General features: G+C 45.4%; 1 protein-coding gene across 1 annotated transcript in view; it reads left to right on the top strand.

The window, feature by feature from the left end:
• The window catches only part of LOC140469626 (uncharacterized), a 321,689-nt gene that overhangs the window by 243,277 nt on the left and 65,982 nt on the right, over positions 1 to 12,430 (top strand). Inside the window, exon 3 of the mRNA XM_072566310.1 lies at positions 7,141 to 7,288. Coding sequence (XP_072422411.1) covers positions 7,141 to 7,288 — 148 coding nt within the window. The remainder of the gene's footprint in view (positions 1 to 7,140; positions 7,289 to 12,430) is intronic.

Raw genomic sequence — 12,430 nt, 5'->3', positions numbered from 1 at the left:
CGTTCAAGGCTGTGTCAGATATATTGTCAGACAGCACTGGCCTTTTGTGCTCATTTTTATTTTCCCCAAATTCACCTCCTGATGGAGCAGCCTTGGCCTGACATCCTTCATCTGCAAGGCTCACATCTTTGGCCAAGGAAATTAATCCTGTGTACTGGCCCCCATCTTTCTCTACAACAGACAGGTCAGCTCCATCATCGAGGACCAGCAGGGACTCTGCTGAGCTGTCTGCTCCACTCTTTACCAGCCTTCCATTTGTCTCACTGGCCAAGGGATGTTTCTGGGAGTGACAGCATCTCTCCGCCTGGGTGGCTTTTGGCGTTGGGTTCTCCCAATTGGATCGTTCCTGTTGAGATATTGTTCAGTTACTGGTTGCAGGAGGAACAACTAAAGACACTGAAGCTTCAGATGCCATCTGCAGTTACCGACATTGTCATTGCCCACCTCACCCTCAATGGTAAACTCAGAGTGCTCTTTCTTTTGAAAGCCACTCTCCTTGGCATGTGCCACGTGGGAGTGGGACATGGGCTCTCAGCTGGGTACAGGCAATGTCCTCTCCATTGCCTGTTCCACAGAAGGGACTGACTGCTCAGAATTCAATGCTTGTCACTCAGTCACCTTCAGGTGAGTCCACTCATTCAATATCCTGCACTAGTGTCCTTCGTCATTAGATTTGCTGTCCTCCTGGAAGGTCCACAGTGTCTGCATAGTTTTACTCTGTTTCAGAAAGGAGAACAGAGTCATAGAGATGTACAGCACAGAAACAGACCCTTCGGTCCAACTTGTCCATGCCAACCAATATCCAAAATTAATCTGGTCCCATTGCTAGCATTTGGTCCATATCCCTCTAAACCCTTCCTATTCATATACCCATCCAGATGCCTTTTAAATATTGTAATTGTACCAGCCTCCACCACTTCTTCTTCAGCTTGTTCCATGTACGCACCATCCTCTGTGTGAAAACACTGTCCCTTATCAATTAGATTACATTACAGTGTAGAAACAGGCCCTTCGGCCCAACAAGTCCACACCGACCCGCCAAAGCACAACCCACCCATACCCCTACATTTACCCCTTACCTAACATTACGGGCAATTTAGCATGGCCAATTCACCTGAGCTGCACATCTTTGGACTGTGGGAGGAAACCGGAGCACCCGGAGGAAACCCACGCAGACACGGGGAGAATGTGCAAACTCCACACAGTCAGTCGCCTGAGGCGGGAATTGAACCTGGGTCTCTGGCGCTGTGAGGCAGCAGTGCTGACCACTGTGCCACCGTGCCGCCCAATCTTTCCCCTCTCACCTTAAATCTATGAGGTCTAGTTTTGGACTCCCCTACCCTGGGTAAAAGACCTTGCCTATCCACCCTATCCAGAATAGAACATAGAACAATGCAGCACAGAACAGGCCCTTCGGCCTTCGATGTTGCACCGACCTGTGAACTATTCTCAGCTCGTCCCCCTACACTATCCCATCATCATCCATGTGCTTATCCAAGGATTGTTTATATCTCTCTAATGTGGCTGAGTTAACTACATTAGCAGATAGAACATTCCACACCTTTACTACTCTCGGAGTAAAGAACCTGGCTCTGACATCTGTCTTAAATCTATCACCCCTCAGTTTGTAGTTCTGTCCCCTCCTACAAGCTGATGTCATCATTCTTGGAAAAAGACTTGCACTGTCTACCCTATCTAACCCTCTGATCATCTTGTATGTCTCTATCAAATCCCCTCTTAGCCTTCTTCTTTCCAGTGAGAACAGACTCAAGTCTCTCAGCCTTTCCTCATAAGACCTTCCCTCCAGACCAGGCAACATCCTGGTAAATCTCCTCTGCACCTTTTCCAGTGCTTCCACATCCTTCCTGTAATGGGGCGACCAGAACTGTACACAATATTCCAAGTGTGGTCGCGCTAGTGTTTTGTAGCCACATTATTGTAAAAATCTCTCTTCCTGTCCTGGCTGTGACATTAACTTCAACATCTGTTTCTTCCTGACAATTGGGTGATTGGTACAAGGCCGCTCACTACGTGCCAAACTCTTCTCACACGGGCCTCTAGACTTTGGGCCTTCTAGTCTCTGAGTCTTTCAGCCTGTTTTATGTCGACATCCTCTCCCTGCAGTTTGAGCATACTATAAAGTTCAGCAAAATTCCCAACACTCACCTGCGATGCCAGGTGGCTGCCTTTGCTCACTGCCATGATGTTAGCCATCGAGGACTCATAGTGTATCCTCTCTTTGGAGCTAGGTGGTATTTCCATCCTTGTAAGCTGTGTCCTTGTCGAATGTCAATTCTTCAGGACGTTGCACCTCAATGTTAGCTGCTCCTACACGTAACTGCCACCCTGTCACTGTGACTAAAAGACTGTGTGCCAGTCAGTACTGTGGGCCAGATAAACAGCATAGCTTAGAGAGATAACCAGTTTCCCCGCAAATCACAGCAAGGAGGCTGTACCCAAGGCCTGAATAGGTTGTGGCTAACTCAACAAACAATTCTGATAACACAAATCACAAATTCTGTACCCTGGTCCCGACTTCAGTTAACTTTTGAATGCCTGCATGTGCTCAGTATAGTAAGTACTTTGTGCAGTTGTTTCGAGAGTCTGCTGTCAATCATAAAAATGACATTTCCAAGCCAGAGAGCTGCTTTTGAATGATTAGTGACCCGTTGCTGTGCAATTTAGCTTGGGAGAGGAAGCTGCAGTTGGAGCACCTTTTTGCCACTGGATTTAGAGGATCTTGGGAAAGCACTTCTCCAGTGTTTTGAGATGCCTTGGGTAGGTTGTCCCAGCCTGTAGGAGGCAGAGATCTCTGCTGCCATGTCCTTAGTCTCAAGTTTGAGATTCTCCAATGCTGTTCCCAATAATCAGCTAAAGGCTGAGCTGGCAAATGGGTGAGGATAAATAATAGGCATCCTTCCATCAAGCAGGGGCTCCTGACACACACAAGGTGATCCACATTTTCCAGGATCTTGCAGTTCATCTCAGTTGATGTGAGGTAGGCAGGGTGTTTTACTGGTTGGAAGAGGACCGTATTTTGCTGGGGTTTAGTGAAAGATCCATCTTCTCATCAGCTTTGACAAGGAGTCAGCAATGACCCGGAGTTCATTCTCTGAGTGAGCACACACGCATCTGCACACTGACCCTCTGACAGACATTACGGTGGCTTTTGTCATGGATTGGAGGCTCTCTTCAAAACTCAAATGGGGTGGGAAACTCCCAGAGGACAGCCTTTTGGAATGTGTCTCAAAATATCCCTGGAGAGATCAAACATTCCCGCTGAGACATGGGAGCCCCTGGCCTTGTAAACAAACAAAATGGAGAAGGCTTATTTGGAAAGGGACCATACTCATCAGGGAACTGCTTAGGAGATGTGAGGCACAGAAAAAATATACAAATTCCAAATAATCCCATCCAGCCAAACCTTCAACACCAGCTGCCCTGCCTGTGGCAGAGTCTGGAGATCACACGTTGGACTTTTCATCGTCCTCAGAACCCATCGAATCAGAATCGAAGCAAATCCCACCTCAGTCCTGAAGGACAGCATGAATGATCGAATGAATGATTTATTGTCACATATATCTTGAAGATATAGTAAAAGGTGTATGTGGTGCCATTTTGACATACAATTGTGTTAAATAATTATGTTAAATTGGAGTTCACCTTCTGTTCAAACAGAGGTCTCAGGCACAGCTTCAGGGCTTCTGTGAGGTCTCTGCAGGACGTTCCAGTCCTCAAGGAGTCCCAGTCCAGGAACAGCAATGACACAACGTCAGTTCCCCCGGGGTACCTGGCTCTGACACTGCCATCACCTTGCTGACACGGCCAAGAGTCCAGGCTCTGGGCCTACTGCCTCAAGGAGTCCCCAGTTCTGACATCATCATGAATGTAGGCCCCAGGCCTACTACCGCCGCTAAATGTCCAGGCTCTGGGATTACTGCTGCCTGGAGACCAAGCAGTGGGCCTGCTATCACGGGGAGTCCAGACTACAGGCATGAGGAGAGACTTGGGCTGGAGGTAATTACAGTGTGCTGGAAACACTGAGTAACTTCAAGAACTCATGTGGAATGGCAAATGGAGCTCTGCTGCGTTAAAGATGCTAGTGCTTACTGAGTTATAAATGAAAAGTGCTAGTACCTGACTTGTTAGAGTTCCACATGTGCTGGCTGCTTGCTGGGGTACAATACCACAGAACTGGGATGCAGGAGTACCCTGCGTGCTTACTGGGATGCAGTTGCACAGAACTAGAATAACGTCATACAGGCCCTGATTACTTGGACACAGTTCCACAGGACTGGGGTATAGATACACAGACCCTGACTCCTTACAGTGTTACAGTTCTGCAGGGACTAACAGATTAATGAGGGACAGTACCACAAAACCGGTCGATAGTTCCGGTTTGGTTTTTTATACTGTTATAGAGTCATAGAGATGTACAGCACAGAAACTGACCTTCGCTCCAACTCATCCATGCCGACCAGATATCCCAACCTAATCTAGTCCAGTACTTGGCTCATATCCTTCCAAACCCTTCCTATTCATATACCCACCCAGATGCCTTTTAAATGTTGTAATTGTACCAGCCTCCACCTCTTCCTCTGGCAACTCATTCCATTCACGTACCACCCTCAAACATTCCCAATCATTTATTACTTTGTCCTTCTGTACCCCTGACATTCTGCTGTTAGTGTGATTTGGAGGGAGTGTCTTTGACTCAAACATTCATTTCTAAATATCAAAAGCTCGCTGGAATAGGTTGGACATTAACTGTTAGACTTTCTGCTTAGCACAGCTTTGTGCAAATTTATTGCATACAAATATCATTAAATTTGCCTCCCGAGTAAAGTTCAATAGGAGACACAATGAGATGGACCATTAGTCAGACAGCATCCTCACGTTGTAGTCCTCTGAACAGTTCAGAAACACGGACTGCCACATGTATTTGGCAGGCAAGGCTGCTTCCACCAGGCTTTCCTCAGCATGGAGCAAGTAGGCCTGGGTTAAAATTCAGCACATCTCTGGTAACAATGTGTCTCCAATAGTTTACACGAGTTTGTAAGAAATAAATTATTCAAAAGGAGATTGGAGGTATACGTTAAAAAGAAGAATGGGCGGGTCAAAGGGAACGATGAGAGGAGTGGGACTAATTGAACAGCCATTTTAACGAGCTGGCACAGACGCGATGGGCCAAAGGGCCTCCTGCATTGTTAGACTCGATGAAAGATGAAGGCACAGAGTGGAGCACACTACATTTCTTTACCATTGCTCAAGTGACAGTAAGTTCAGGCCCATCTGATGGGGCCAGCAGCTGTTCTCTGCACCAAGTCCCAGTGAGAGTTTGATGGAGCTGAGGTAATCCTGAGTGTGAAAAATGGTGTATAATTTATAAATGTTGATATCATTTTTGGAATTTGAATTTCACAATAGAGGTAGTTAGTTACTTCTGTGAGGGGTTTTCTTTAAAAAAAACAACAAAGTTCAAGAATCCTTCCAGAAAGTCACTAGATCCAGCATTTTTCAGAAAGCATGTGATTGTAGTCCTCTGCCTTGTCAACAGAAAGATGTTTATATTTTTGGGTTTCCAACAGGGAGATTACTCATGCAAGGCCATTAGCTTTATTTTCTGTGCAGAAGAGTTTAGAACAAGTATTTTCTTTCTCTAATTCAGTTCAGAAGGCACCAGGATCATGTTTAGAAGCAAGGTTACTTTCTGTTCGATATCGAAGTCAGGGCCGTTCAGGGTAGGTCACCCGAGCAGAAGGGTTTCGTTTGTGAAGCTTCTAAACTGGCAGAATTTGGTTCGAAATCTGCAGTTGCTCTCAGATTTGTGAAAAGATTCATGTCAATAGATGTGTAAGGCCTCATCAAATTCTTTCCAAAGTCCAAAGCAACAAAACTGTAAAGAGACAGTTAAGAAGGGATTGAGATCAGGTCTAATTTCTCAAGACTTGAGCCTGTGTCATAAAAAGTATCAGAAACAGGCTGAGACTTTGTTTTGCCGTGTGCTTTGAGATCATTCTATCTCCTATATTTAAGTAGTTTGGGTTTTTGCTTTATCGTTCTTTTAAGTGATACACATCTGTTTTGTTGTTAAAGAAAATCTGCAGCTTTGTATGAATATTTCATAGTGACTGACCACCATGCTAAGTGATGAATACAAATGGTTCGTCAAGCCAGGTTTCATGTTGGGATCTGACCTATCCAATAGTACCATCTGCTGGGATTGTAGCTCAGACACAACATCTATCTCTCTACCTGACTGCAGAGCACCAACACTGTGTCGGTTTAGGCTGCACGTGGATATTGCACAGTTCCAAGTGCAGTTTAAACCATTAGGCCAGTGATAGCAACAAGGCGTCTGTCAAGATCTTCAACTTAGTCGCAGCCTGTCTTTTGAAAGTGGGTGCTCTGAGATTGCACCGTGGGTGAAGTCTTTGCCAATACCCATTGGTGTCTGTCAGTGACCTGTCTATGGGAGAAGGGTCCACTCCATGGGGCTGAAGTGGGGATTTCTATGGGAGGATCTCCACTCAGAATAATTGGCCAAACCACCCAGGCTAAGGACGGATGTATACCAAGTGTTACTCAATTAACTATTTTTAAATTCAGTCTTGGGATTTGAATATCATTGACAAGGGCAACATTTCTTCTTCCCAGTATCCCTCGGTCATTTGATGATAGACCATCTCCAAACAAATGGCTTATTCTCGGCAGGTAAGAATCAATCACAATGCTGTGGGGCTGGACTCACATGTAAGCCAGACTAGGACAGGACGGCAGATTTCCTTCTCTGAAGGACATCAGTTAACCAGATGGCTCTTTAAAAACAATCCAACAATTTCATGATCGTTATTAATGAGCATTTCATTCCAGAATTATACGCCAAATTTAAACGACCCTAATCTGATGTGTTGGGATTTGAATCATGTCTCTGGGTCATTATTCAAGTCCTCTGGGTTACTGGTTCTTACAGTACCACCATGCTACCATCTCTTTTATCTCTGAGGGAACAACGGAAGGTTTATCAAAGTGCAGAGTAAATTATAGGAGAGAACTGGAAGCACCAGCTGGGGACATCAGCCAGCGTGAGCAGGAAGCCTTAGCTCTGACATACTCAACCTGTCTCTCATCTTTCAACAGGAGCTGCTTCTGTGATGATACAGATTAAACCAGTTCCTGTGCAGGCCTCGCTCACTTTCTACCATCACTTCTACATTGCTCTGTGGAGTGGCTCTTACATCAGTAGTGCCATGGAATATGCAAAGTACCAGATGCAGAATGACACCAGGTAAAAGACAGCTACTTTGGGTCACTGAGCAGAAAGGACCATCACAGGGTTTGGTCTTAAACCAGATCCTGAACATTGCCCCGAGTCTGATCACAGCCCGGGATTTCCTTTTACACCGACACACTCAGTAAGGGACATAGCTTTAATGGATTAATCTTTCCATTCTGAGAACCTAGCTCAGCATGTTTGTGTAACCAGCACCTGTAGAGTGCACTGGGTGCTGTCATCTTCATTTTTCCCTACGCACAACCACTGTTAGACTTCCAAACCTATTAGCAGAGCATACACAGAGATGAAAGACTTTGATGAGATTGTTTATTGCTTTCTACAAAGCTAGCATCTATACTCAAAACATTCACATACAACCCTCCCCGACTCAGGGGTAGGGGAATTACTACTGTGCCATAAGACACCATAACACATCTTGGGAGATAATTTCTAATCAACCTGTTCAGAGATGTTATTGCACACCTCTGGAATAGTGAACTTGGACCTCTGGGTCCAGGGTAGGGCCCCGAGGCTGACCATTTTGGAAACCGATGATGGTGCTGGTTCCTCAGGGGGCTGCAGTCAAGCCAGGTTTGCAGCACCATGAGCAGCTTGACTGTACAAGAGAAGCCAAGAAAGGAGAGAAGCATGATATTGATACAGGACTGTCACAGATTCTATTCTAAATGAGCTTCCTGTCTCCGTGCACATTGCTGCAATATTCAGATTCTCACACATACTCCTAAATCCCTCATTGGTCAATTCTCCTTCGTTGTCCATTAGAATCTAGCTGACGCTCCCAATGCAATTCTTATTGATCTTTCCATTGTTTTGTTGATTATTACTTTCTCTATTTACTATAAGTTACAGTTGAGAGGCCAAATTTAGTCTGAATGTTAAAAAAAAGTCTTCATTCAGAGCCAAGGTTTCATTAAACTCAGTCGCCAATGGAACACTTACCAAAGATCTCAATGGCTGTCTCCTGTCTTTTTTCAGATGTGTCTCATTTTCTATTAATATATTTGATAAGATGAGTGCAGTATTCTTGTATCCTTTAACTTATTGAAAATAATGAAAAATAAGGTATTTCTTAGATGTAAAGAACAACTTTATTGGCGAGGACCTTTAATGAAACGATGGCGATAGACCAGTTATAACAAGGTAGATGTGCAAACTCTTGGATGTAGCTTTGAAGTAATCTGCTTCTTTTCCTTTAAATCCCTGTGCATGGGTGCCATTACTGCCTCTAACATCCTGCCTTGTTAAGTGTATGCAATAATGCCCTGATTACATAAATTGCAAATCCCAAAGACAATCACTATACCATGCTTCATATCTAACTTCCTTTAGGCTTTTTTGAATGAAGACTCACTTATTTCACTGGATACTATATCACGACATACAAAGTTACATATTCCCCTGCTATTCTACACACAGTTGCTATACATTAAGAGATTTCAATGTGCTAAAGAGATTGAACGTGAATTAAGTAGAGCTGTCAGATTCTTTGCCCTTGCTTCAGTCTTAGAGAATGCATGTAGCACTTTAACAAGTCCAATGCACATATTGTCAACATATAACTCATAGTCTAGAACAGTACTACTCAATACATTTTCAACCAGTACTCATGTTTCCTGATGAAGGGTTTTTGCCCGAAATGTCGACTCTCCGGCTCCTCGGTTGCTGCCTGACCTGCTGTGCTTTTCCAGCACCACCCTTTTCAACTATGATTTTATGAACCTCTGTAAGGTCGCCCCTCAGCCTCCGATGCTCCAGGGAAAACAGCCCCAACTTATTCACTCTCTCCCTATAGCTTCACATCCTCCAGCATCCTTGTAAATCTTTTCTGACTGAAACTTTTCAAATTTCACAACATCCTTCCCATAGCAATGAGACTGAAATTGAACACAGTATTCCAACAGTGGCCTAAACAATGTCCTGTACAGACGCAACATGACCTCCCAACTCCTGTACTCAATGTAATGACCAAAAAAAGGCAGGCGAACCAAATCCCTTCTTCACTTATCCTGTCTACCTGGGACATCACTTTCAAGGAACTATGAATCTGCACTTCAACATCTCTTTGTTCAGCAACACTCTCCAGGACCTACCCATTCAGTGGAGAAGTCCTGCCTGACTTGCGTTTCCAAAATGCAGCACCTCACGTGTAACTAACTTAAACTCCATCTGACACTTCTCGGCCTATTGGCCATCTGATCATAGTCTCATTGTACTGTGAGGTAATCTTCTTCCCTGTCTGCTACACCTGCAATTTTGGTGTCATGTGCAAACTTACGAACCATACCTCCTATGTTCACATCCAAATCATTTATATAAATGATGAAAAGCAGTGGACCCAGCACAATCTTTGTGACACACTGCTGGTCACAGGCCTCCAGTCTGAAAAGCAACCCTCCATCACCATCTGCTGGAGAAAGAAAGGAGAATTAATGTTTGGGGTCCAGTGACCCTTCCGCACAAATGATTGTGGCTAAGAAAAGGTGGCATATATACTAAAGACAGAGTATTGGGGTGGGCGGTGGGTGGAATATGATGGAGACAGAGCCAAGAGAGAGACAGACAATGGGATGCGAGATGGTAAGCAAGGGAAGGAGAAAACTTGGTAATGGGGACAGTGAGTCATTGAGAATGGTTGGCTGACCATGTCATCACAAGGCCTGGGATGTCAGGGTGCATAAAGGAGGTAGGTGTGCAGTGTCTAAAATGATTGAATGTGATATTGAGTCTTCAAGACTGCAGGGTCGTGGAAACTGAGAAGCTTGTTCTTGCAGCTTACACTGAGCATCACCAGAGCACTACTGTAAGCCCACCAGGGAGATGTTGGCCAGGGAACCACAGTGATGTTTTGAACTTGCAGGCAATGGGAATGTTGTGGACATTTTTACAGAAGAAAATCACTCCATCAATGTTTACTCTCGTCTACATTCACTCCATCCCACAGTCACTCCATCCACACTCACTCCTGTCTACACTCACTCCATCCACACTCACTCCTGTGTATACTCACTCCATTCACACTCACTCCTGTCTATACTCACTCCATTCACACTCACTCCTGTGTATACTCACTCCATCCACACTCACTCCTGTCTACACTCACTCCATCCACACTCACTCCTGTCTATACTCACTCCATCCACACTCACTCCTGTCTACACACACTCCATTCACACTCACTCCTGTCTACACTCACTCCATCCATACTCACTCCTGTCTATACTCACTCCATTCACACTCACTCCTGTGTATACTCACTCCATCCACACTCACTCCTGTCTACACTCACTCCTGTCTACACTCACTCCATCCACATTCACTCCTGTCTACACTCACTCCATTCACATTCACTCCTGTCTACACTCACTCCATTCACACTCACTCCTGTCGACACTCACTCCTGTCTACACTCACTCCTGTCTACACTCACTACATCCACATTCACTCCTGTCTACACTCACTCCATCCACACTCACTCCTGTCTATACTCACTCCATTCACACTCACTCCTGTCAGCTCTCACTCCATCCACACTCACTCCTGTCTACACTCACTCCATCTACACTCACTCCTGTCTATACTCACTCCATTCACACTTACTCCTGTCTACACTCACTCCATCCACACTCACTCCTGTCTATACTCACTCCATTCACACTCACTCCTGTCTATACTCACTCCATTCACACTCACTCCTGTGTATACTCACTCCATCCACACTCACTCCTGAGTCTACTCACTCCGTCCACACTCACTCCTGTGTATACTCACTCCATTCACACTCACTCCTGTCTACACTCACTCCATCCACACTCACTCCTGTGTATACTCACTCCATTCACACTCACTCCTGTCTACACTCACTCCATCTACACTCACTCCTGTCTATACTCACTCCATCCACACTCACTCCTGTCTATACTCACTCCATTCACACTCACTCCTGTCTACACTCACTCCATTCACACTCACTCCTGTCTACACTCACTCCATCCACACTCACTCCTGTGTATACTCACTCCATCCACACTCACTCCTGAGTCTACTCACTCCATCCACACTCACTCCTGTATATACTCACTCCATTCACACTCACTCCTGTCTACAATCACTCCATCCACACTCACTCCTGTGTATACTCACTCCATCCACACTCACTCCTGTCTATACTCACTCCATTCACACTCACTCCTGTCTACACTCACTCCATTCACACTCACTCCTGTCTACACTCACTCCATCCACACTCACTCCTGTGTATACTCACTCCATCCACACTCACTCCTGAGTCTACTCACTCCATCCACACTCACTCCTGTGTATACTCACTCCATTCACACTCACTCCTGTCTACACTCACTCCATCCACACTCACTCCTGTGTATACTCACTCCATCCACACTCACTCCTGTGTATACTCACTCCTGTCTACACTCACTCCATTCACACTCACTCCTGTCTATACTCACTCCATTCACACTCACTCCTGTCTACACTCACTCCATCCACATTCACTCCTGTCTACACTCACTCCATCCACACTCACTCCTGTCTATACTCACTCCATCCACACTCACTCCTGTCTATACTCACTCCATTCACACTCACTCCTGTCTACACTCACTCCATCCACATTCACTCCTGTCTACACTCACTCCATTCACACTCACTCCTGTCTACACTCACTCCATCCACACTCACTCCTGTCTACACTCACTCCATCCACACTCACTCCTGTGTATACTCACTCCATCCACACTCACTCCTGTCTACACTCACTGCATTCACACTCACTCCTATCTATACTCACTCCATCCACACTCACTCCTGTCTATACTCACTCCATCCACACTCACTCCTGTGTATACTCACTCCATCCACACTCACTCCTGTCTACACTCACTCCATCCACACTCACTCCTGTCTACACTCACTCCATCCACACTCACTCCATCCCACAGTCACTCCATCCACACTCACTCCTGTCTACACTCACTCCATCCACATTCACTCCTGTGTATACTCACTCCATTCACACTCACTCCTGTCTACACTCACTCCATCCACACTCACTCCTGTCTACACTCACTCCATCCACACTCACTCCTGTTTACACTCACTCCATCCACACTCACT

The sequence above is a fragment of the Chiloscyllium punctatum genome, chromosome 49 (genome assembly GCF_047496795.1).
Source record: "Chiloscyllium punctatum isolate Juve2018m chromosome 49, sChiPun1.3, whole genome shotgun sequence".
In the NCBI taxonomy this organism is placed as follows: domain Eukaryota; kingdom Metazoa; phylum Chordata; class Chondrichthyes; order Orectolobiformes; family Hemiscylliidae; genus Chiloscyllium; species Chiloscyllium punctatum.
The sequence above is the reverse complement of the archived record's forward strand: the minus strand, read 5'-3'. Positions and strand labels throughout refer to the sequence as shown.